Raw genomic sequence first — 27290 nt, forward strand, 5'->3', positions numbered from 1 at the left:
ACATTAACACAGTGTATCATATTCATCACAATTTTGTTCAGTACATTGTGAATGGAATACAAAAGGCCAAGTCAAGTGTCTGCATATCTCTTTACAATCTTTTGTAGAAAGGCTTTTAGTTAATCTTTGGCGCTTGTTGGTTCTTGCAGGAAATACAACCACATGTATCTTCACTGCATGTATAACAAGAAATAGATGTTAATTTATTGGCCCAACATGAAAACAAACAATATCAAATTTTGAACATTATTATAAGAAAATCCGTGGAAATTCTACTTCAGATGTCATCTTTGTGACGAGTAATATTATGTTCTGTCTTAATTTGTTCTCTGTTCCCAGTTCCAGCTTAATCAGGTGATTGACAAACAAATAATTCATGCTTTAAACTTGATCCTATATGATGATGTTGCGTCCAGTATTACATTCGACATTTGAAGAAGCTCCAAATTCCACAAGTAAAATTGCTTCCCTTTCGTATCCAACAAACTGTAAGTTCCTATGCCAAAGATTTACCTTGAACACAAAACACTTCCCAGCGCCACAGGATAACCCTGTACCCCAACATACTTGAGTAAAAGTAAAAGTCACTCATGTTTTGTTAAAAAGAAACTGCTGAAGGTCCTGTTCTGCATGCAGACATTGATACATGAACATGCTCACACACAGTTGGCAAATCATTCTGGTCAGTCATAAGACCTAATAGCTAATGTGTATTTTCATTCCAGCTGGACTGGAAATGAAACGGATACCCTCTCTTGGGGATCCAAGCGTAAGAACGCCGGGGGTGACTACATCCAGCATGCCCGAAAACCTATTTGTGCTTTGGGAAAAGCCATACATTCTCAAAATAGTACGTGTGATTAGGTTACCGACTCTGTATGGCACTGGCATAGCATCGTATATCACATCTCACCATGTGCTAGATGACATAATCCGACCAGCATGAGACGGCAGTGTACCAGTGATTACTGGGACAGGTGTGCTTTTTATTTTACCCCCTTAAATGCATTAGAGATGGGATATTTCACATCTCCCTTTAATAGCTTCTGGTTCTTTTCTCACTCTCCTCCAGTGGCACATAAACAAGAAATAAAGGCCATTTAATTTCCATTGGAATTTGTTTAGTGACTGAAAACTGAAAGCAAAAGAAATAACTTCATATATACTCAGAATATTGAATCATGTTGTACATATCCAGTTACCTCCATAAGCAACACATGAAAAGATAAAGTTCACTGATATGCTAAATAGTTCAGCTATGCATGCATGAGCTCTGGCAAGCCAAAAACAGCCCAAAGACCTTGACCTGATGCACACCATGCTGCAAGGGATAAAATATTAATCTAAAAAGTATTTACTTTAGTATTGATTCTTGTAGATTGTAATCGATCAGGTAAAAAATGTCCCTGAACGGTAGAGCAGTTCAAGTAGTCCCACGCAGATGTATTTTTTCCTGGTCAGATTGGTGCACAAGTTGATTAAACACAAAGAAAACTGCCAAGTCTCTACTGAACGAAAACAAGAAGATACCCACTATAAGCTGTAGTTTGTATTGCAAGGCATTACACGCACTGTAATGAAAATATTTAATTACAGAAGCCTGGAAATATATGCCAACAATGCACCTGACAAACAGTCCACATTTACACGACACTGCACAGCTTTTTCTATGTTTGGACTTGGGTTGTAGTATACTGCACAGCTTTGTTATAAGTTCATAAAATATACTGCATGCTTTTAAAGTTGTTTTACTGATTAAATGAAACATACAGGCTTGTTTATGCCCAATCCAATGAAAATGTATTCTTTCCAAATGGGTGCTGTAAATACAGATTTCGCTTTTTATATTTAAAATTATGTTTTTAAGTTAGTAAAATGCTACCATTATATACAGATCATTGGCTTATTCTCATAAACTGCCAAAACTACACATTAAGCACTGATCTGTCTAATATATATTCTGAGCTGTATGAGGGTGTTCACACATCGCTAACTCTTGCTGCCTCTTTCTAAAATTAGCATGCTTAATGATGGTGCTTGATAACCATGAAATATCTCTGCTGCATCAGATGAACCTAGTCTCAGTTTCACACATGATGAACCCTTCTCATCATAATGAAAAGGAAGGGGGACAGCTGGGATTATTTGTGCCACAGTGTTGGGTCTTCATGCTACAATCCCTGATTCATGGCTCAACTGTTTACTTTCCTCTAAGATATATGCCCCATTTTGGCATGGATCTTAGACTTAGCAATGTCCTAAAACAGAGCAACTTTTCACAAATAGCTGCAGTTTAAAAAAAAAAGTTGTAGAAGCTCTAGATGTTTAGATTCTTAGCCACCATGAAACTGCACTAAAAAAACATGCGAAGAGTCCCAAATTTCTTCTGAAGCATGACAATCACTCCAAGTAGAGCCAGACTCATAAAGATCTATCATCAGTGAGACGCTCCCATAAATCCCTGATCTCAGTTTCATCAAGTCAGTCCAACAGAAGCAACTCACCCAGCCTAAACCAACAGAAAACCTCCAAGTTCTTCAAATTGCCTGGAGAAATTTACTCATTAAGTGCCATTAAGACCACAGAACCAGATAAAGCCCTTTAAAGGACTGCTTTTGAACCCATCCTATCTATGTTATTAAACAGTTATTATGGTATTACATCTGGTTAACATTAGACATTAGAGATAAGTAAGGATGATTGTGTAAGAAAACAGTTCCAGAAGTTCCACCTTATCTACATTAGTTTAGAGCTTTTATTTTCCTTAGTAACTACCAGATAGATAGATAGATAGATAGATAGATAGATAGATAGATAGACAGACAGACAGACAGACAGACAGACAGACAGACAGACAGACAGACAGACAGACAGATGGTGAATCTGAAGAGTCAAAACAGGACAGTGAAATACCTCTGTGATAGAAGGTGATGACATCTGCCACGTTATGCAGACATGCCAGAGACGGTAACCAAGGTCAACTCATCTCACTGCCAAGATATTTAGTCAAGGCTGGAATTCCAGTTACCGTAAGAAAACCAATACTCACAGGACAACTGAGGTCTGTGTTAAAACAGTGCCACATTGGCCAGGTTTCAAACTTCACAGCCTCAAGATGATCCAAATATTTTATCAATGGAACCTCCTGTTTTAGAGGGAATCTGTTTTGTTACAACAAGAACGACACTGATTCTTGTCAGACTTTGATCGAACAATTTTTTAGAGCCCCCCCCCCCCCTTTTAAACATTTCTATCATAGTTTTTATATTACAAGGCTTCAGAGATAAGTGCAATTTCTTGCCTTGACATGTTTTGTTTTCAGAGCTAAATGTACCTAAATTACGACTGTGCAACTCAAATTCTTATGCAGCCCATATTAAAGATTGTCAAAGTGAAATACACTCAACAAAAATATAAACGCAACACCTTTGTTACTGCTCCCATTCCCCATGGGATGGACGTAGAGACCTAGAATTCATTCCAGATACACAATATAACCATCCCTCCCAAACAGTGGTCACAAATCAGTCCAAATGTGTGGTAGTGGGCACATCTGCCATATTGAGATAATCCATCCCACCTCACAGGTGTGCCACATCAGGATGCTGATCTGACATCATGAGTAGTGCACAGGTGTACCTCAGACTGCCCACAACAAAAGGCCACCCTGGAATGTGCAGTTTTGTCTCACAGCAAAATGCCACAGATGCCACAAGCAATGAGGGAGCGTGCAATTGGCATGCTGACAGCAGGAATGTCAACCAGATCTGTCGCCCGTGCATTGAATGTTCATTTCTCAACCATAAGCCGTCTCCACAGGCGTTTCAGTGAATATGGCAGCACATCCAACCGGCCTCACAACCTCAGACCTCGTGTAACCACACCAGCCCAGGACCTCCACATCCAGCAGGTTCACCTCCAAGATCGTCTGAGACCAGCCACCCAGACAGCTGCTGGAACAATTGGTTTGCACAACCAAACAATTTCTGCACAAACTGTCAGAAACCGTCTCAGGGACGCTCAACTGCATGCCCGTCGTCCTCATCGGGGTCTTGACCTGACTCCAGCTCGTCGCCGTAACAGACTTGTGTGGGCAAATGCTCACATTCGATGGCGTCTGGCACGTTGGAGAGGTGTGCGCTTCACGGATGAATCATGGTTCACATTGTTCAGGGCAGATGGCAGCTGAGAATGTCCCAGTTCTTGCATGGCCAGCATACTCACCGGACATGTCACCCATTGAGCATGTTCGGGATGTGCTTGACCGGCGTATACGACAGCGTGTACCAGTTCCCACGAATATCCAACAACCTCGCACAGCCATTGAAGTGGAGTGGACCAACATTCCACAGGCCACAATTGACAATCTGATAGACTCCATGCGACGATGTGTTGCACTGCATGAGGCAAATGGTGGTCACACCAGATACTGACCGGTTCTGGGTCCCCAGACCCCCAATAGCGCAAAAAACTGCACATTCCAGGGTGGCCTTTTGTTGTGGGCAGTCTGAGGTACACCTGTGCACTACTCATGATGTCAGATCAGCATCCTGATGTGGCACACCTGTGAGGTGGGATGGATTATCTCAATATGGCAGATGTGCCCACTACCACACATTTGGACTGATTTGTGACCACTGTTTGGGAGGGATGGTTATATTGTGTATCTGGAATGAATTTTAGGTCTCTACGTCCATCCCATGGGGAATGGGAGCAGTAACAAAGGTGTTGCGTTTATATTTTTGTTGAGTGTATATACAACCATGGAAATGTGATATAAACAATAGAGGGGATAGATTACTTTGATTGGAGTGACAAATTACCTAAATGAAAATGAAATGCAATTTACATTGTGATGGTCATGTGTTAATGCAGGCCTTTGTCTCATCCAATGGTGCAATAAAAATAAGCATATCTTGCTCTATGGATGCATTTTTCTCCAAAAGAAGTAATAATATAAATCAGTAACCATTTTTTCCAGTAAGAAAATGCAAATTCTGTTTTGAACACCATGTTAATTTACAGAGAATAGCTGGTATTTGCTGTGATAAGTAACTTTTACTTTAGCCAGATATACTGAACTAGTCCGACACTTCATCAGACTATGAGAATAAGCACACTCTGGAAAACATGCATTTAAACCAGAATTTCTCCTTTTCTTTTTGCTTTGTTTTATTCATCCTGCTTCATGTGTAACTGCTTTGTTCTGTGCCAGCTAGTCATGCTGTAGCTACTTGAGTTATTGTGCCAAAGCAGCTGATAACATTTACCAAGTCCTTCCATTTAGGGAGCTAAATTGCTTTTCGATTTAAGTAATTTCATTTTGCTGATAAGGAAAAAAAAACATGATAGAAAAGTTATCTGTATTTATTTTGCTTGTGGAGTATAATATAACATTTTTAACAATGTGAGTGAAATGGCAGCTTTCAGAACAACTATTCACCAGGAAACACTGACAAAGCTGAACATTTGAAATGATATTGCTTGCTCTCAATTCTTATCTGGAAGCTGGTAATATTTCAGAAAGTGGATTTCTTATTTGAGGGCAGCAGACAGAGACAGGACAATGAGCCTGCTACAGACATTGAGCTGATAAGAAACTGTGAGCAAAGAAACACAGCAAGAAAATATATTATTTTACAACAATATTTATCCTTTTACAGCATAAAAATGAATGTGTTTCCTCACTAACATCCAGATTTTTCACTTTCAAATGCACCAGAGTACATAAAGTGGACCTACTGAACGTCTAAATCTATTCAAACTTAAGCGACTTACTCCATGCCTACTAAGATGAAGATGTACTGTGTTCACATTTCCAAAAACAGATTTTATGAAAGACTTAACCAACCCTTTAGTTTTCAGGTTCTTTCATGCATTCTGTCTTCATGAAGGAATTTGAAAAAGATCCTCTTTGGGATGAAAACAGTCCATTTGAAAATGTTAAACACATGTTTTAGGAAATGTGGATACGTTTTAGCCAATGTAAAACTGACAACTCTAATACACGTTACAGGCACCTATTCATGTTGACACTTGAAGTTACTTAACTTTAAAAAAAGAGGGCAGTCTTACAATTTTGCAATACAGCGGAAAAGTAAATCTTAACACAAAATTCAGTACTTTCAGCTGCATCCCATGATGACTTGGATCCAATTTTATAGAAGATTACCTTTGTGCTTCCATGTATCTCTCAGTGATACTTAAAATAATGCTGAATAGTAGGAATTGCTGCTGTTGACCAAACTACTGAATGTCTTTTACATGGGGAGTAATGAATGAATAACTGTGGGATGTTTTGAAAAAACTGCTCATTTTTTCCTTTTATTCTATTATCAGTTAGACATTAATTAGTTAGTACTATCGTTGAAATCATTAGATAGAAAGAAAAGGTTGTTTCCATGTACACAGAAAATCAGATTTTGTTAAGAGACCAAGTTGTTCCCTCAAAGATCAACTCGTTGTTACTTCCTACTTGTTACATACTGTTGCTATTTCAAGAATTTGTTCTCATCATATTGTAATGCAGTGGATGATCCCTTACTATTGTGCCTCAAAAGGAAGAAACAAGCAATAATAAAAGCCCAAAAGGTAGGAGGCAAGTTGAAAGGCTCATAGCATAATCACAGTGCTTTAAATCAGAAGACAGGAATTCAAGTCCCAGCTTGGATTGCTATTATTATCTCTTCAGTTTGCTTTTTGTATATGATTTTTTTTCAACTTTGTCTTTTCTGTGAATTTTCTTTTAGATTTAAGCACCCACACTGTGTGTTTAGTTTTATAAAAACACTATTGTTTGTATTAAGTTCCGCCATATCCAACAGGTTTGTCCATCATTTCCTTGCAGCACAAGCAGAGCATTTTCTTGCAATCCATTTAATGGAAGTGAATCCATTTAATATGCTGAGGGACGATTGAACTTTATAGCACCACGATGCATGATGAAAAATGCATGAAAAAGACTAGCCAGTGCAATGCAATTTGAAGCCTTTGGGGTGGAGAACAGGTTGCAGTGACTGGTTGAAGTCAAAGCTAAGCTAAAAGGAAAATGACAGTTAACAGGTTGGGAGAAGCAAATCTTCAAATAAAGTCAAATTATGTGTGTAAAACTGACACAAAAACATTATGTGGTTCACTATTTTACTGTTTCTTGATGTGCTGCTGCAAAGAGGCAATGAAAGTGATTAGTTTTTTTTGGAGAACGAGGTTTCAGTCCCCTTGTTCTCCAAAGAGGGGATGCACATCCCTTGACGTTTACATCAGGAAGGCATCTGGTGCAAAAACCTCCCAAATCAAATTTGTGGAACTACCCACTGTGGTGACCCCTTATGAATAAGGAGCAGTGGAAAGTAGCTTTAAGGTATTAGTCCCCTTCCCCCTCATGCATTTTGTTTGTATAACAAAATGGTCTTCATTATACCACTGGCAGCCAAAGCATTGTGTGCAGTGAAGAAAAATTCACAAACACCGAGCCAAGAAAAGACAGAATAGGTTTCTATAGATACTATTTTTCCTCACTAGAGCTTAAACCTATGACCCAGAGCCCCCGGAAAGCCTCTTGAGGTGGTGGGAGAGACGGTGCACTGGCTGCCTGAAATGACAAACAGCAGGCAGGCGGTGGCATGCTTTGCTTGCCAAATACAGCACTCCATGTTCAAATAGTGCTGACAGGAAAAACATAGACACTTTTATCCAGGGTCCCCCACTCTGGAGTGAGATGTTGAGGGGAAAATTTCCTCTTTCCAGAAGATATAGACCTGCTTGTATCCAGTGGTTTCTACTGCTACTGTTGTGGAAAATTCACATAAGTGCATTTTTCTTTCTCTTACTAACACTAAATGGTTATTCAGAAGCTGGTGTATTTAGTGACTTCCATATTAGACAGGGAAAAGAAGCCAAACTCGTTTGTATAAATGAAAAAAATCCATCACGTTCAGTCAGCAAATAAAAACCCTGATAAACCTCCTTATAATTGTGTTTTTCATCTCACTATAGTGATCTCCTTGGTGTAACGTCTGCCCTCTATGCTTCCCACTGAGTTTATTGAACATTCAAGCCATCCATTTTCTTTGATGGTTTTAATTCAGACAAGCATACCAGCTGCTATTCCACTGCCCAATACAATGATTAACTGCATAGTGCTGCATTCATTCATTCAAGCATATCCATCAAAGCACGGATCCCCCTAAGTGGAAACAAGCTTTCCCAGGGTCAGGAAACATCTAACCTGTATAAAAGAATGAGTTGAAATTCCAAGGCAGGCACATTTTGTTTGACTGGTTTCAGAGTCATAGTTGTAATTTCATATTTGAACCCAGAGCTAAGCACTATGGAAACCACTTAAAATAACATGGTGGATACATGAATGCCAGCTGGTCACATTTAGTAGAAGAGGCTTGACCCATTACAAATGACTATGTTTGGTCTTGTCAGGGCAGATTTTGTAACAGTGGGCTGAGAACAAAACAAAAACAAAGACATTATACTTCTTCTTAACTTTAACAATTACACAATACGCATACTGTACAATATGATATGAGACGGCATAATAGTATCATAATTTGTATGAAATGCTTGTTTCACCATAAAGAGTGGGACAGTGATTTTATATTAGGTTTTTATGTTTTTACTATATTTTCATTGTGTCAGCTGTTTAAAATGATTTCAACTTTAGACAGAGAAAGATACAAATTTAAAGCTCTGTCATGAACACCTGCTCCACCGAGTACAATTAAAGTTTTTAGATGCATTAATCCTTGAATAAAAGTTGACCCAAAGTCAAAAAGTGCTTTCACTCAGCCAGATAAACTAAACTTAATTTAGTTTCAGTATAAACGTTTCAGCTCTATGATGAAATATTTCTTACAAAAATGCTTCTTAGGAGTTGCAATTTACTTCTTGCCGTAAGTGATTTTGTACACAGGCTAAGATCTTTGACTCTTTATTAAATTACCAAGTATTTCTCAAGGCAGTTGGTAATCTTTTAAATACTGTGGCTAGGCAAGCCTTAGAAGTACTTTAGCTGTCAATCACTTAAATGAATAGGATTTTGCCGGCAACCAAAAGGACTCCTCCTCCTTTGCTACTCTACAAATATGCTATTAACAGCTGTTCTCAGCTATCGGAGAATAAACAAATATTGTATTCTATGTTACACCTGAAAAAGTCACGATTCATACGAGGCCACCCAGTATGTTCCCGGTGCAAATGTCTTGTTTGTCTACATCGTAATCATAATCCACTGAATGTATAATGCTCCTCTGTCCTCCATCTATGTATAAGTGGTACACTGCATATGTTCCCCATAGGCCGTTGATCCTTATGACCCCAGTCCTCCCTCTAATCTCTTAATCTTTAGCGGAACAGCAGCCTCTGTGATCATTGGCAGGTCTAGTGTGGTGCATACCTTCCTCCAGTGGTGCTCGGGGGGTTATGTGGGAATATCACAGGTAATCCGCATCTCCTACAAATATCTGTTGCTGGATTTTTCTGAAAATATCTGGCTCTCTGCTTATGGGTGGCCTTGGCAAAAAAAACATGGCCTTCTACGGGAAAGAGAAGGCAAACCACTTATCTCGGAGAAGTGATATAAGAGGTGCCCCTGAGATGACCTGTGTGATCGGGAAGCTGAGATGGAGCTTTAGCTGGGTTTGCAGTGTTGACAACTGGTATCAGGCCATCACTGCATAATGAAACAAGCTTATAGGCTATTGAATAATAAGTCAATCAGTGCTACATCATAGTATACAGACTGTGAATCATGTTGTTTCATCACAAATCAAAATCCTGTCTCATATAAAATGTGTTTTATGATGATATAAACTTTTGATTTCCTCTTGCAAATGCTTGAGAATGAAAGTAATACTCGCTGGATCCGATCCTCTGATGTTATTTGCTTCATTCCAGAGAGGTAGGCTGTTTTTGCCTTTCTGGCAAAAACAGGACAACATTGTTGTTTCTAACTTTTTCAGAAACAGCAATGTTGTTTTACCTTTAATAAAACAATATGTTGAAGACCAAAGGCTGGGGTAGCGCTTGAGCTAGATTGATACATGTACTTTCCTTCAGCGCTATTTCATTTTCAAAACCTTACACTACACAGCTTCTTTGTAGTGCCTGGAGAAGTCATTTTTAGCAGTGTTTCCTCTTAATAACCATGAAACCCTATAGTCATGTGGCAAACACATAAAAATGACATGCACAACACTGTAACATTATTCTCACCAGTGGAGCAAAGAAATGTTGACGTTATTTATTACCCCAAAACACAGAGTTTTGATTTTAGAGTTCATTTTGAGAGTTTTTGTCCAAATCATTCATTGTGACAGATGGTTACTCTGCACAGCTCTGGCTCTCAATGGGAGATGGTGCCCTCTGATATCTTATGGAGTCATCAGCAGCCGCTTGCCAAGTTTAATACGACTGGGGACCGTAACTCTCCAGGCAACTACTACTAAACATGCCAGACAGGTCTGGCTTCTCCCCTCCGTCAGATCGATATCAAATTGTCTCACAGAGCATCTGCAATCAAGCACAGCAGAATAGAGCACTCAGACACTCCAGTCAAAGGTTACAGACGGTCTGGCCAGCTTTGCCCTCAGCCAAAGTGTGACCGCCTTTTTAAAGAGTTCCTTGACAGTTTAACATCTCCCCCACCACACTTCCCCTCCACCTCCTTCATCACTCTCCCTGCCCTCCCTCCCTCCTCTCTGTTGTTTTCCTTTCTCAGCCGTCCTGATTAAACCTGGATATCCCACCAGGAGGCTCTGATTTCCCAACCCTGACTGTTACTGTAGTGAAGTCAGAGCTGCATGCCCTCACACAAGTCGAGTCAAACCTACTGGTTACTGAAGATCAAGAAATGTATGAAGATTAACCATATCTACAAGATATAGGTACTTTAAGCTATGTGATACATAGTCTGCTTCTATGTCACGACTTGTTATGTGCTTCACATAAGCAAAATAATAATCAAACATCACATTTTAGGACTCCTGACTAAAAGGCTCACATGCACAGGATCGGTCACACATAAACTATTCTATGGCAAGCTTTTTGGACTTACATTTCTTGTACCAGCATGTCTTGGCTTCTTTTGTAATTCTTATAAACCTTTGTCATTCATATGCAGGACATATAAAGTTTGTTATGAAGAGATAATGTCAGCACTGGGAATATAAGGGATCAAGATATAAAACTTAAAATAAGCCAAAACTAATAATCATAATACACAATCTTAAGTATTAAATTAAGATTTGAAAGATGCTTACAACAACAAAGAACAACAAAGACTGTCAAATTCCCCATGATGGCAAAACAATCACTGGAGGCTAATTATTTACTTACTTAGCTAAACACAGTTATACTCTTGTCATTAGCATGGAAATAAAATTAAACAGGGAAAAATGGGGGGAAGGATTTCAGAATTAGTGAAGTTCATTGGAGTCATTTCACATGAGCCCCAAATTACATCGCCCTGAGTGACTGCTCCTGAATGAATGGAGCCTTTTTTTATGATCACAAGAAAAACTTCTCCCGAGGGGCAAGGAATTTCAGAAGGGTTTCTCCTTTTAAGCATACGGGGTACGCTTTAAAGGTAAAGGGTAATACTGCACTTCCTATCCTGGATAATACTGGTTGAACTAAATAAAATGCTTCTATTCATTCAAAAGATGTACTTTTTGAAAGGAATGTCTTTAAGCCCAGTAAGAATGAGCATCTAGGTTGTGTGAGCAATCATTCAAAAGTTTGAACTTTTAAGAATGAACTAGAATGCATCGAAACTCACCGTTTTGCTCCTTTACGCTTGGTAGGGGAAATTTGCTGACATGACTTGATTCAGCTTCCGAGCCATATTGTTGGAGAAGCGATGCAAGAAGGAATATTAATGGAAGGATCATTTGGATGAGTGGTAGCCGGCGATCACAAAGCGCTGTAGACGGGACGGTTTGTATCACCACACACATGCGTCGTTTACAGGGCACCAGTGCTGTTTCGGACACATTTGGAGAGGATAAGCGCAGAGTAAAATCCACTTAATTTTAAGCATCAGTCCTTCGGAGGAAAGTTCGGGAACAAAATTTTAACTTGAGAAGTTAGAACGACTCCTCTGCGGAGGTTCCGAACCTGCCGCTGCTGCGCAGAGCAAATGCGCACCTGTTGGTTCAATGGGAAGTTGAGCAAAGTTTAGTTTTATGTTGCTATAATCCCGGTATTAGTTATAAAAAACACCCTTATGCACGCATATAATCTACGCGACGAGAACATTAGAAAGACACAGTCGCATTTTGGGGAAAGCGCGCGTCCACGGTGCGTTCTTCACTCCGTCTGATAAATCCCTGCAGATCTTTACGCATTACAGCAAAGGCTCACACACAGAGACAGCGAGAGAGTGAAGCAACTTGATACAGCCTGTACTTTGAAACCATTCGCAACACCGAGACGTTTTCTGTTTTCTGGCGCGGTCTAGAGTCATAACTTGGAGCCTGAGATAAAATATCGCTGCGCGCCCGGGGTTGGCTTTTTGGAGACTGGCAACTGACGCACAACAGGTGCTATACATAAAGTACAACTTCTCAGCGGAGGAAACTCCCAGGATGTTAACTATTCAGTTGCTGCCTGGTTTAACGAGGTGTTTCACTCCCTTACGGGTCCGTTTTATGTTTTGTTTTTGTTTTGTTTGTTTGATGGTTGCGCACTTTTCAAATAATTTCTAGCCAAAAGTTTCAGCCTCCCGAGATCACACAGTCTGTTGTTAAGGATAAGGTTTACATAAGCGGTAATACTTTTGGAAATATATCTTTAAAACTACAGAATAACTTAAAACACTATAACACCAGATTAAACGATATATTGTAAATATAAAGATATAAGAGTAGAGATACAAAAATGTGAAGGAGACATTTTAGGCTATTTCTGGATTTTTTTTTAAGGGACACATTTCACTTTCTGCTGTGTGTACACCAGTTGTACCCACTGTCTTACTAGTCCTTTATCTGTTTCTCTGCTTATTTTACTGGACTACAACACCATGGCCCGATTGCATTTTTATCCCATTAAATCATGATCCATCCAATGTATAATATATACAGTGCAGTTCACAGTATATATTCACATCAGGAGTCCCATGATTCAGACTAAAACCTTCCATATAACATTCCTAAGTAACATTGTTTAACCACTGAGTAATTGTTTAAAACCTTGATTCACTGAATGAAAGATAAATGCGCCCCAAAAGAAAACTTTTTAACATGCAGTTTTGTGCTCCCTTGGAATGTTTCTGTGGAAGGAAATGTTTAAGGTTCTCAATTTGTCATATCAAAGCAGAGACACTGCTTGAAACAATACTCCCTCCTGTTCCCAATTTCCTTTCTCCCCAGCACAATGTTGTACCTCATCAACTGTGTTTTATGTGGTTCCTCCCATCCTATTGTTGGCAAAATGCAACAGTGTATCCCCCGCTGTATGGTAAGTCTGCTGCAGCACAGACACAACAATCAAAGGGGAGCTGGAGACATATTGAACCCATTGAGCCAGACGCATGATGCAATGCTGCAGCAATTTACCCCCAGCCTCACATAGCTTAGAAACTACCAACTTAAAGAGAATATAGAGCAACCATCTCTCCAGCATCAAGGTAAGAAGGGAAGCTTTTGTGGTTTTAATCCAAGTTAATGGCTCAGGAAAGAAGGCGTGGGACATTGATGCAGTCATTTCATACTTGTGTTGCCCCTGTGGAGAGGGGCATATAGAGGTCTTCATGTGCCTGTTGGAAGGGCCAAGGCCCTTTGTGTAAAGGAGGGTATCACATTCCAGCCCTGCGAGCGCCTGCAGCAGATGTCAGCACTTCACATCGTGGAATCCCTCTCTCTTTCACAAAAACACACACACTCATTCACCCCATGAGGTTTTGTCTGTAAAAGCTGGGTATTTTGTCTTGTTGTCCACATTTGATTGCCGCTTCCATGGTGGTCTTGTGAAACGCAAAGTCTTTGATACAAAGAAATATAATAAACAGAGGAAATTAGAAACAAGTTAGGCTATTTGGGTCACGCCAAACATGCAGAGACAAGCCAGCTAGGAGAGCTCTGTGTCCACTGAGCAGAGTGCAAGTGGAAATGTATACAATGGAGAATTCACACTCATCGTATACTGCTTAAATCCCCTTAGACTTGCTTGCTGTTATGAGATGCATTCTGTCAAGCAAACAAATGCCCTCAAACATCAGTCACCATTAGAAAACACATCTGTCATAGGTTTTTTTTTTTTGTTTTTTTGTTTTTTTTTTAAAAACACCTTTGTGGTGAAGAGAAACACAAGTGAATGAAAATGTTAAATTACTTAATTTATACTGTAAAACCAGTTGTTGCAGCAGCATGAACTTTATCTGTGTAGTCCAGTAAATCATTTTATTTACTCACCCATACATAACAAACATATATCTATCTCTGTACCTGATCAGCTGTTATATCATCATATTCATCCTCTAAAAGGCATACTGACCTTCAGCACGCAGTCAAACTTTTATATCAGAGACATTCTGGTCTTTTATGGACATTAAGGTCTCATGTTGATAAGTGAAAAGTTTCAATAATTGCCCCTGGCTGTACTTGGCTTTGAGACCAGAGCCCCCTGGTGGTGCCCCTCAGAGCTACAGGCAATGTTTGCCCCTTGAAATTCCTAAAGATACTGCAAGGGGTGTGGAATTTGTTTATTTTTATTCCACCAGGGGAAGCATATTTTATCTGATGATTCAAGATATTTCCAGGTTAAAACGAATCAGATGTGCTTATCATGTTCAGGTGTTCAGGGACACAATGCTGCTTCTTCTAAAGCGTGCTGTAGTAGAAATAAATATATGCTTAAGTGGTAAACTGATCATCAGTAATATTGTACATACAGTATATTCATTCATTCAAAAAGTATTGAAGTGCATGACTTCAGTTTGGCTTCAGTTGTGCATAAATTACACAAAATCAAATACACTGCTGTCCAATATAATCGCTTAGCTGAGTTCACTCCACAGCAAAACCTGAATATAATTCAGTTTAAATCCAATTATAAGTTTAATAATGCTGTCTGACTACATTTGTTATTGCTGCTTGATGCCCTGAAAATGAGAAAGAATGAATGTCTGCAGTGTGGTAGTGCAGCTGGGATGAACACCTGGCTGGATATCTACGAGATTTTTACTTTGAGAACACATGCATTGAAAACCTAAAAAAAAATAATCTTGCTGTTAATCTTGCTGGAATCAACTAAAACAGAATAGCTAAAAAAATTAAAAATTAAAAATCTTGATTCACTGTAACCGTTTAGTTATGTTAGACATTTCAGTTTGGAAAGAGCTTTTTGTCCTTCAGGATTTCCCCTCTTACACAATCCTTATTCAGGAAAGTGATCCAAACATATTTGAAAGGAACTCTCCTTCTTAACAGATTTCTGGCTCGATGCCTCCATCATAATTTTGGATACTGTAGCACTGCTGACAAGGAAGACTCAGTTTCCATGATAGCATTCTGCTTATTTAATGATCCAAGGATCTCATATTACACTGCCAAAGTTCATCAATACATTACTGAACTGGAATCCAGGACAGTGTAATGATGAATTTTCTCTCCTTATCTATTGTTTTACTGACGTATGAGCATGCTGCTTGAATGTAAAATAGATACTGACAAGATCATATATGTGTACAGGCCAGACATGCAGAGAGAAAAGACTTTAATCAATAAACCAGGAACTGGAAGTTGGAAGATACTAATCCTCGTATGTGTCAGTGTACTACCTTTTGAATGTACTAATGAACATGTTGCAGACCTTCATATAGTTTGAAATATATTTTACTTGTACATAGTAAAATAGGAAAATGTCTGTAGCTGTAATTTTGACAGCAGTCACCTTAATAGAAAGATCACATGTTCTTCAGAAACTGATGTATTGTATTTTGCAATAAATATTGTTTTATCTCCATCCTTCATGATTTACATGAAGTTTTTATTCATTTTCACTGCTCTTATCTCAGCTCCTATGACATGTACCCGTTCGTCTTCCAAAAAATTTACATCATCATTGAATTAAAGTGCTGTCAGCAAAGCTACTCTGGGTTTAGTTAAAGAATGATCCATCCTTCTGAGATGAAAACAAACATGTTACTAAGCAGCACACAGTAAATAAATAAACAAATAAAGCTGCTTAGTAGTAACACTTCTTTGTCTCTTGATCTGTCAAAAACTCCTTTTTGATGTGACAACACATATAACTCTTCAGGGCTGCAGTGGTAGCAGAAATGTGGTTTTCATGCCAGGTTGTATTATACCACAGTAGATTGTTTCAATCCAGCCTGACATATTTCTGGAATGGCATAGGATTGTCCATCACACTCGTGGCTCATAGCCAGCTGGCTAGCGAACATTTTTCTAAACAACACAGAAGAATCCTTGTGCTTGAATGGCTGCCTCTTTATTGTAACACCAGAGCTTTGCCCTGTGACATAAATCATTAATCTCTATGCATATGGTACTGATTAATTTGTGTATGCAAATGGAATGCCTTGTCAATCAAGATCATACCACGGGGATCATCTTTGGGGAGACCGCACAAGTTGTTTGACACAATGATGCATGAGATATGGCTCAAAACTGTGGGGAAAATCAGCTCAGTGGATTTTTCTTTTTTTCTATTTAAAGAACAACAACAACAAAAAAAAAAAAAATCAAACTTACTGTTACCTTCCCTCTTAATGTATGTGGGTTTTTTCTTAGAAAAACATTCAAATCTGTGCAGACATGAAAGGTAAATAGGAAGCGCTCTTTATCATCCACCAGATTATCAGTTATTTTGTGACCTATTCAATTCAGTTCAATTCAATTTTATTTACATAGCGCCAAATCACAACCACCTCAAGGGACTTTATATTGTAAGGTAGGCCCTACAATAATACTTACAAAGAGAACCTAACAATCATTTGACCCCCTATGAGCAAGCACTCTGGCGACAGTGGGAAGAAAAAAACTCCCTTTTAACAGGAAGAAACCTCTGGCAAAAACCTATTTTTAAAGACAGATTTCTTTGCAATAGTCAACAACAACTTTACATGAACCATTTCAATAAATAAAAATTAAACGTGGAAACTATGGCTCAACTATTCATCAACAAAAAACATGTAAAAAGTCTTATATATGATCCATAAAATGACTTTACGTACAATAGCTTTTTGACTGAATTTAAAAATTAATGGTGACTCTGTCACAGTCAATGGTTATGATTTAAGATCTGCATTCATTAATATACCCATTCTCCGTTTCATTTATTTTTTCAGGTGTTCAATCTGGATATAAACAGCAATTACTCCACAGCAAAAGGCAAAAGAATCTTAAATGTGTTTTAACAAACAAGCTGACAGCACAGATGTAGCAGGCAAATCCAAATTGTTGAATTTAGATATAACAACATTTGAGAACCAGAAGTCCATTAAATAGTTGTTCTGGGGCTTTTAGTAACTTTATAGTGCATCACACTCCCATTAGGAGACACAGTTTAGCCAATATGAACTCGCAGATGTTCAAGTTTCCATTTTTCTAAGTTCCCTTCCCCATCTTCCAATGAAAACTGTGTGACAATCTAAGACATGTATAAAAACAAAGCATTTTTGTAGTTCAGTGGTGGATCTAAGTGTAAATACATACAGTACTGTGCAAAAGTCTTGAGCCGTGAAACCATTTTTTTAACACTTTGCTTCCAAAGAGTCAGACTTGCAATTATTAAAGTGGTCTTAAGTAATAGTTCTCCATAGTTTTCAAGGTCTTCCAAAGTTTTTTGTGACATTGACCATCTTATCAGTCATTTTCAGTCTAGTCCTTGTACCCGAGGATTTTCATAAGATTAATGTATCTATGTATTTATTTATTCTGTTCAACCACTTAACACTGACCTATGAAACATTTGTGTAACAAAGAAAATGCACCTCACTTGAAGGATGAACCAGAACCACACTTTATTACTAACAGCCTATCACAAACATATCCATAGATTCCAAACATACTGCTAGTGCGGTAAAAGCATACCTGCATGGAACCCCCTTCCCCAAAAAAGGCAGCCAACATCATAAGTAGTGCTTTTAATGTCCTTCAAGAAGCTTGGAAAACTATTCCCAAAGACAAATGAAAGAAATTACAAGGGAGCCTTCCTAACAGAGTATAGGTTGTGTTGAAGAATAAAAGTGGTCATACCAAATATTTACTTTCGAGCTTGTTAAATTTGCACAAACTCTGTTTTTGCCTTCTGTGCTGTATTTCCATGTGTGATTGCACATGTTTCAATAAATTGCTGCATCAATTTCCCATTTTCCCCAAAAATATAAAGAGATGAGGGGTGGCTCAAGATGTTTCGCAGTACAGTACAGTTGTTGAAGACACACACACAGGCGCACACACGCACAAAAAAGGCCCTTTCATTGCACGGGGACACTGAGACCAAAAGTCATAAGATTTTCTGTCAACACTGAGCCAGAGTTCTGAATTACATTCAACTCTGACGTCTTGACATCACCAGTGGTCTGCTATATCACACCAAAGATGGTTAAGCCAAGAAGCTGTGCCAATGCATTTCATTGTGGTGATACTTTTTGCATCGACAGTGGGCTGCCTTAATGTGGAAATAATGAAAATTTTACTCAAAATATATAAGGCTGTATGGCATCTGTTGTGTACATTAGCAGCAGCTGAGGATGTGGAAGCAGGGAATGTAAATGTTTATGAAATATGAACATCTTCAGAATGAGTTTGTGATTCTTTACACCAAAATACGTGAGATCAGATTGCTCTGTGTCCTACAAACTAAAATATGTTTGAGACTTCTGCATTATGCAATTAAAGCAGTCATCATTTTTATCTGGATGATAGAAACACAGACTATATTGTTTTATCTTCTTTGTCACTGATTTAATGAGTCACATTTTCACATATACAAAAAATCAGCTTTTTATCTCACATCTAAAATAGTCTAGGTCATACTACGGCACATGATTACCACACAGTCTATTACTACATAATACATAGAAATAGAAGCTTGAGTATCTTATTGGATTCATAATTTCTAATAAAGCGCTCTCTATTTTCATCCATCTGCTGCTAAATACCACTCAGTCCCAGCCATAAGTAGTGATGCGTTTGCGTCTATCCCGTGAAAGAGAGCTTTTATTTCCTGCCGTCACGTCTCCGTCTAGCAGCGGCTGTGGATGTGGAGGCGGGGAGCGGCTGTCCGTGGTGCTGATGGGAATGATGCTCTCCAGTTCTGTGCAGCCGCTACTGCGCATGTTGCATGACAGGTACACGCAAGCCTCCATCTTGGGCATCCCAAGCTAAGGCGAAAGGGCAGCAGCCATATACACGTTGATTTAAAAATAACAACAAACGGGCTCGGAAACCAAAACAACAACAAAAAAAAAAATTGGCAATTTGCCGAGATGTAACTTTTCCCCTCAAACCAATTGAACTAATCGCTTCAGTGCAGGAAGACGGAAACAGAATGGAAAAGAAAGGGAGCGAATGGTCGTGGAAGCTCTGTTAACCACTGTTTTCACAGTCAGCTTGAGTGGATCGAGATTTCTGAGGAATTGACAGGTGACAAAGCCAAACGGTAAGCAGAACTGCGTACCGTGTTTCGCGAGAGATGACTTTGTGTTATTTATGTTCATAGCGTGCGCTCGCATGTAGTGAAATCGCATGCTCGTGTTCATATGTGTTGGCATCTTCTTTCTGCATCCCCCACCCACCCCCGTCATGGTGGTCGCTGTATCCTCTGCTCTTCTGATGCTCAGGCTTCGGGCGAGTGTCAGCCTCTCTTACTTACTTTTCTGTTGTTAGAAAGAGACCGAATGCGACGTGCAGCCACAGGTTGTGAGAGCACCGGCAGTGTGCGGATTTATTTTTCTTTGGTTCCATTTCAGTATTTTTCTTGAATACATCTGAGGCCTTTCCTCGTGGATTATTGGATTAAGCAGTAATAAATAATCTAGTTTTAAGTGGTGATATTACCAGGAATATGACCTATACTTATATACATATCTCAGTTCCACCAAATGACATGGCCGGACTGTTATATCATCAACATTAATATAATAAATAAGTATTCGTTTATTTACCTAAATGTAAACCCTCTTCCCGGCAGAAATAATTTTAGGTGTTTTGTTTAATGTCCAGAATCTTAAAAAAAAAAAAAAGACACTGTGCTCTAGTGACAGATTGGCTTTAATTGTTTATTATCCCATGACCCGTAGGGCAAACCATGTAGCCCGCTTGAGTCACTGTCAGCCGTTGCATGACAAAGCCTCTGCCGTTTTAACTTTGCCCCTAGTAAAACAGAGCTAGGGCAATGTTCTTCAGTGATGGCACACAGATGAGTCAGACAGTGCCAAGGTCGAGTTATAGTTTCAGCTGAACTCATATTTATGCTTTAATATCAGTTGGGTGGACGCGTGATTGAGGGTTTTGTTTTGTTTTTTAATTTTGATTGTACACAATTATATATCGACTGGCTTCTCTGAGCTCCACTTTGGGACTGGGACCCAAAAGAGATGTCAAAATAGATATATTTTGACAAAAGCAGATCACTAACTTCTCTCTTCAAGTTGTATAGGTGCACGCTTCAAAAGAAGACAAAATAATGCAACTATGATAAGAAGACACATGCATAAGGATTAAGCTTTCACAATTCCAACAAATATTATGAACCAGTGCGATAATGTTCAGCACTATCAAGAATTTCAAATATGTCTTATTTGGTATTCAGACTCTTTTATTCGCTACAGTGCGATGCATACTAGTTGTATACATGCCTCTGCTTCATCCTTCTCCTTATCAGGTAGAATGTGGAAAGAAGCTGAGATTTCACCTACAGAAATGCAAAGGGGAATGTAGTGGCGAATTTCTGTCCCAAGCTTCGAAAAAATAATTCTTCCACTTCTTAATGTGAGCTGTTCAGATTTATTTCTGACTCGTACATACAAACAAAAGATGTCACGGTCAAAAAACTATTTGCTGCTACAGCGCACATTTCCATTGCCGTCCTGGCTCACTCTAACCTGCTACCACACATGCGCTGTAATGTTTTCTTACCCGACACAAATTAAACGTGCAGCATTTATTCTTTAACAACATATTATACAAAATTAAACATGTAACATAATAACTGAAACAGTATCAAAAATATTTCTCTATAGATTGGCTCTAACATTTCCAGCCCCCTAATTGGAGGGCGTGAAGACTGACAATTAGCGAACACTTACAAAAGAGCCAAATAACATTAACACTTCCTGTATCACACATGGTCATTCAAATTATCTTTCACAAAACCTGTAACCGATCAGAACATATACTGTATTTTCTCATTCCAAGTTACATGACATTCTCACAGATCAAGCATAGCTTGTCAATGGGTCTTTCTAAGGTGTTAGTCTTTGTCTTGATGATCACACGCCGCACCAGACCCTTAGCATCTGGAATACACGAAGAACTCTCCCCAACATCCACGAGCTTCTTGGCGCTGACTCGTCGACCACCATTACAATGTCCCCCACAGTTACATTTCTTCTGACCTGAGTCCACTTTTGACGCTCTTGAAGCATAGGCAAATACTCGCGCACCCACCTCTTCCAAAACAAGTCAGCAAGATATTGCACTTGCTTCCAACGGCGGCGGGAGTATGAGTCTTCCTTTCTGAAAAGTCCAGGAGGCAAACCCGGCTTTTAGGCGTCAGTGGTTCCAGGTCTGTTGGATCATCTGTTACTGTAGTCAGCGGTCTATTTCTCTATAGATTGGCTCTAACAGGGAAGATTGCATAGAGAATTTGTAGGTTGCATAAGAAATTATTTCTCAGAAATGTGGTTGAGTTGTGAAGTCCAACATTTGACACTGCTCCAGCTGTTGCCATCTGAGACGTGTGGATTAGCTTTGACATTATGCTGGCCAGGCGAGTAGTATCCAGCCCTCTGGTTTTCAGGAATTTTCCAAATCGATAAACCAATGTTGTCTTTGTTTGGGCAACTTGTTTGCATGGAGCCAAAAGGCATTGCACTCTGTACAGTTCTCAGTGCACTCAGGAAAGGATTTCTGTTGAGGAAGATGATGATCGATGTGAAGGCAAGGAGTAGACAGGGAGTTGCTGGGTCAAGGCAGTGAGACAAGGAGAGAGAGACAGACAGAGAGTATTTCTGTCTAGACGGCCTCAGTTAATACACAAGATATATGTTTGGATGAGTGTGTGTTTGTAAGCTGGTGTTGCTGCCTTGCTGTTGGTCTCAGTATCCCAATGCAATGAAAGGGCAACACTTCTAGATGGACAATGAATCACACAGGTACTGTGGTTGCAAGATGATTAATGGCCTCTATCAAGAAATGCAAAAATGCTCTGTGTGTTTGTGTAAGTGTGCATTTGTATAGTTTTGTTACTGTAAATACACAGGACCATATTATCTGTTAGTTGCCTTCACTTTAGTATTATGTTGTAAGAAATGACTGACCAATAGGGAGTGTTGGTCATAACACTCCAAGGGTTAGAAATCTAAACATGATTGTTGAAATCTAAAAAATACATTTAGAAAAAAGTCCTATTGAGCCTTTTTGATGTAAGTTCTGGACTAAACTGAAGGATATTGTAGGCGATATTTATTTCAGCTATCCTTTAAAGGTCACATTCAGCTGACGAGTCCTCAATGACCATTGTTATTCAGGTGCAATGCTTCAGTGATTGAATTTATGCTTGAACTTGCTCTGCTTTATTAAACCTTGTCAGACTGATTCATCTGTATTTCAGACATTTACTGTATGTGACATGCATCTAGAGGAAATATGAATCGATGATGTTAAAAAGAGTATGAATGAATGAATATTCTTTATTGTCATTGTCACAGGTACAATGAAATTGAAAGATGTCTCTGGTCAGTGCAACATCACAAAAGATAAATACTTAAAAACTATAATTAAATACTTAAAAACTATAAGGGGCAAAGTTGCAGTGTTCAGGAAACAACAAGCTCTGAAGCTTTAAGCTCTAGCCAACAAGGAAGCCATAGAATTACTGTCACATAACAGCTGAATTTGTGGAATGTGAACAAAAAATCATTGGATTCACAATTTCAAATCATTTCTTTTGTTCTTGTCCCTCCATTTTTATTTTATATGGTCATTTTATTCACAATTTTTATTATTATTATTTTTCTTTTACACAGGTTCAGAATGGGCACAAGGAAGGTCGCCATTATTCTCCTAGTTCTCTTTCTTTGCTTAGACGGAGGATTTGCCAAAGAAAAAGGAGCAAAGAAAGGAAAGAAGAAAGGGAAGCATGTTTACTGTCCATCGTAAGTACCGTGTGGAATAAACAACATCGTGCTGTGTCATATTGGCCTCTGGCGTATTGACTAGGCATGTTAGCTTGATGGCTCTATACACAGTAATGCATACGTTTTTCTTGTATACAAGTCGAATAAAGAAGTAAGTTTTGTTGTTGTGAAATTTGTTTGCAATCTCTGTTTTAAATCCATTCACTTTAATCTCTTAGAAAACCTAAACATTTTCTATGAGTAGAATTTGGTTCTGCTTGATTGGCTTCAGTCAGTCAGCATTAGCTCTTGCTAATGATGTTTCTTCAGCCTTACATGTCCATGAGAGCGTCTTCGGATCTAACTGTTCTTGGTGGAAATTTGACTAGTCAGAGATTCTTATGGAAACACCCTGCTCTGTGCTGAGGCAGGCACCGTTTGTCAGGACGGTGCCCGCCTCTACTTTTTGGATCAGGAGCGTATGCAGAGACTTCCTTGGATACCATTTATATGATTTTTCTCCACTGAAAATGGTCAGGAAGGACTTAGTCATCATGTTCATCTGAGGCAGCCATGGCCAGTGACCATTACAAAATGTATGGTGCACTCATCTAGGAATGGAGAGCAGTTCCTCAGCAGATCGGGACACTTGTGGAGCCAATAGACAGATGGGGAACTACTGTCCTTTGTAGAGGAGGCTATACCTCATATAAAACATTTTCTATATACATATATTATAGTGTTGGTCTATTAAATCTATTAAAAACACAAACTTGCCTTTATTTATTTTAGTTCTGAAGCATATTTCTGACCATTTGGTAAATAAATTGGAGATAAATTAGCTGAATACCGCATCTCAATTCATGTTTAAGCCATCTGCCTTTATCTACTAAAAATGTTGCCAAACCTAAAATGAGTATGTGGGTACAGATAGTAAAATGGTTGTTATCCTAATAGCAGAACAATTAGGAACGTAGGTTTGAAAAATCATATTACGAAGGTGCATTGAATAGCACCAGCAGCTCAAAGCTAGACGGTTCTGGGTTTGAAACTGCTGGCCAGGACATGGAGTTTTAATGTTCTCCTGTGCCTGTGTGGGTTTTCACCAGGTGCTCCCACCTCAATGACTGTAATTAGGCTAGGCAGTTAAGAAAATGGATGAATGGCTATTACAGTGCCTCTTTTCTATTTGGGTGTAAAACATCTTAGGGGTGGACAACAATTACCCTTTGTAGGAAAAACCCTGACCAATGTTGTCAATTCAGCATGGAGCTGAAGCATGGCGGACTTTGTCTATTTTACACCTAATGGATCTTACTTTTCAGTCTCTCCACCATACACATAAATAGATCTCAGGTTGTCATTGCCTCTTCAGTGCATGCCAAAAGGTGATTCTCAGGTTATGGTTTAAACTATAGATGTAAATACTGTAGATCACAAAAGGAATGTGACGTAATTGTGTCCTGCACGCTGAGTTAAGTGTAATGTAGAGCTGCGCTATCTTCTTCCTTAAATGGTAACAAATGTCTCTACAATGAAGTCTTGAAATGTGGGATAAACTGTTTGATGTAGAAAATTGGCAAGTGGAAGCTGTATGACATGCTTTGTGTTTAATGCTGCAGATGCCTTTGCGGATCAACTAAAGCACTTGGTTCCAGTTTAGCTCTTGTGCTTGAGATTGTCAGGAAGGTCTCTTAAAAAAAGAGGAGGAAAAAAAGCGGTTTAGCGGATGGGAATTGGGTTTTACTTTGATCAGGGGAACCGCTGAACATATACACACTGCGCAGCATTCTTGTGTAGCACTTTAGCCCATCCTCAGTGCATGATAAGGTTTACATAATAATATGTATTGAGAAGGGGGAATTCTTTGGCAGAAGCATTCATTGCCACCCAGGAGGAGGATTTTTGTTCCCCCTTTCTCTCTTGCCAGATCCCCTCCTCGTCCTTTTCTCCCACTGTATTTTTCATTAGTCAAGCACATGAAAACAAATGATGTTTGACTGATTGTCGTCATGTTGTTGGTGATATTTTTACCAAGCACTGTTAAGTTTTTTCAATTTTGTAGGAACATTTGAAGTAGACTTAAACAAAAAGAACTACATAGCACAAAAACAGATTATTTGTCTTGACAAGTCATTTATACTTGTCACCTGTGCGGCAGATTGATTCATTCAGGGGAAAATCATTTCAGTGGGTTACTTATTGGCTTGCTTACTGAACTAGTGCTGTTTTTATAAAGATAGTATAATATGTGCTTTGATCAAGCGTTTCACTCATTTATCTTAAAAAACCCTTGAATGATTTTAAAATGAAATATTTTTGCATCCTTTAGAATTTTTCACATACCCAAATGTTTTATTTATGGATGATTAAATGTCAGTACAACTTAAACTGCCCTGTGTTTACTGCTCAATAACATATATTTGTATGAAAACATGTTGAGATGATGAACACTGCAAATATTTCAAAATTCAGCATGTTGAGAAGAGTCTTCCATTAGCCCAAGGGATCTTGTCAACTTCCTCAGTCATAATCTGGAAACATCCCATAATAGCAGCACATTTCATTTCTAAACATTGTCTCAGTCTAACAGTTCCTTGGTGGTCCAAATCTTAAAAGCCAATTTAATCCCAGACTGGTAGCTCTCCCAGGTTATAGTTTAATCAAAGAGTATACAGAGTAGAAGTGAGTGCACTGTGCACTTTGTCTGTTCATCTGCCAGGAATTTGACCTGCTAATGTAATCGTGCCTCAAGTTCTCTCTCTGTCTTTTTATTTGCAGACAGCTGTCATCTGAGGATCTGGCCCGGGTCCCTGCAAATTCAACCAGCAACATCTTGAACAGGTTACTGATCACCTATGATCCCAGAATAAGGCCCAACTTCAAAGGCAGGTTTTCTGCTCTTTATCTGTTTCTGTCTCGTTTTTAATTTACATTCTAGCTGCAGTGCTGTCATGCTAATTAAAGAAACACGTGCATGTGTACCTCCAGATTTCTTCTAAGAGTTTAATGCTGGAGGTAGGAATGTGGAGGCATTAATCAAAATGCATTCCCTTGCAAATGTAACTTGTGCTTAAACAGTTACAGAAGGCTTGTGTTCCTGGGTTGACTTCTTGCCGATACTGCTGCATGGACAGATTTTAATAGACACTCGTGCATAGGACAAGTTGATATTTCTAAAATCTGTCTAAGGTTAGGAATCAGATTAATCAAAATTGCTAAAGCTAGCTTACAGACAAATGCACAAGTAAAAATTTGATTTTGAAGTGGAAGCATGCCTCATCTGTTACCTTTGTACAGTCATTTCTTTTTCATTTTTCATTTTTCAAAGCCCAAAAACCATCCATCGTCAGTGTTTATAGTGTACTGTACACATCACACTGGGAGTACTATGTTTGTCTCACAGAAACAGCCATGAAAATAACAAAGAGGTGGCTGGTGGCCTCTTTGTCTGACTGATCGTCTCCCCAGTCTTCAGGTGGATCTGTAGTTTCCTTGCTCTGGCACTTGGCACCAGGAGCTGTATCTGGGACTTAATGTTTGATGTGTAGTGAGCCGACTTAGCATTCTCCCTCACTCCCTCCGACTGGTCCAGCAGCCAAACATCTGCTCTCCATTTCAGGGTGGCCTGAAATCCTCATCCATTAGCATCCATATCATAATCTCCCAAATTAAGAACTAAACTATGCCTTATGCATTACTTCGCTGTAACATGGCAAGCTGCTTTTATGGGCCCTATAGAATAATAGAATATAGTAATAGCAGCATTACCTTTGAATATTGATTCAAGTTAATGTTTGATTTGTTACATTAATGCAACAAAGATGTGAGCTCTATAACACGCCATAACTTGTGCATTAATTTTGTGACCTGCATGGTAGAATTTATCCAGTGAAACTTGTGAGCCTCAAGTAAACAGATCAAAGGAAATAATTTATTCAAAGCAGGGTGAGCGGTCTGCATTCATCAACAG

At 39.0% G+C, this 27290-nt stretch overlaps 2 protein-coding genes across 2 annotated transcripts in view; one reads left to right on the forward strand and one right to left on the reverse strand.

The window, feature by feature from the left end:
* The window catches only part of pdgfc (platelet derived growth factor c), a 47821-nt gene extending 35301 nt beyond the window's left edge, over positions 1-12520 (reverse strand). The window contains exon 1 of the mRNA XM_085469194.1: positions 11789-12520. Coding sequence (XP_085325320.1) covers positions 11789-11966 — 178 coding nt within the window. The 5' untranslated portion in view covers positions 11967-12520. The remainder of the gene's footprint in view (positions 1-11788) is intronic.
* Positions 12521-19227: 6707 nt separating this feature from the next.
* Positions 19228-27290, forward strand: part of glrbb (glycine receptor, beta b) — a 35098-nt gene continuing 27035 nt past the window's right edge. The window contains exons 1-3 of the mRNA XM_085469201.1: positions 19228-19638; positions 23228-23356; positions 26099-26205. Of these exons, the coding sequence (XP_085325327.1) occupies positions 23235-23356; positions 26099-26205 (229 nt within the window). The 5' untranslated portion in view covers positions 19228-19638; positions 23228-23234. The remainder of the gene's footprint in view (positions 19639-23227; positions 23357-26098; positions 26206-27290) is intronic.

Source organism: Copadichromis virginalis, linkage group LG2 (assembly GCF_057382275.1).
Source record: "Copadichromis virginalis isolate Kocher_CV1m ecotype Utaka linkage group LG2, C_Virginalis_male_GT1.1, whole genome shotgun sequence".
Taxonomy (NCBI): Eukaryota; Metazoa; Chordata; class Actinopteri; order Cichliformes; family Cichlidae; genus Copadichromis; species Copadichromis virginalis.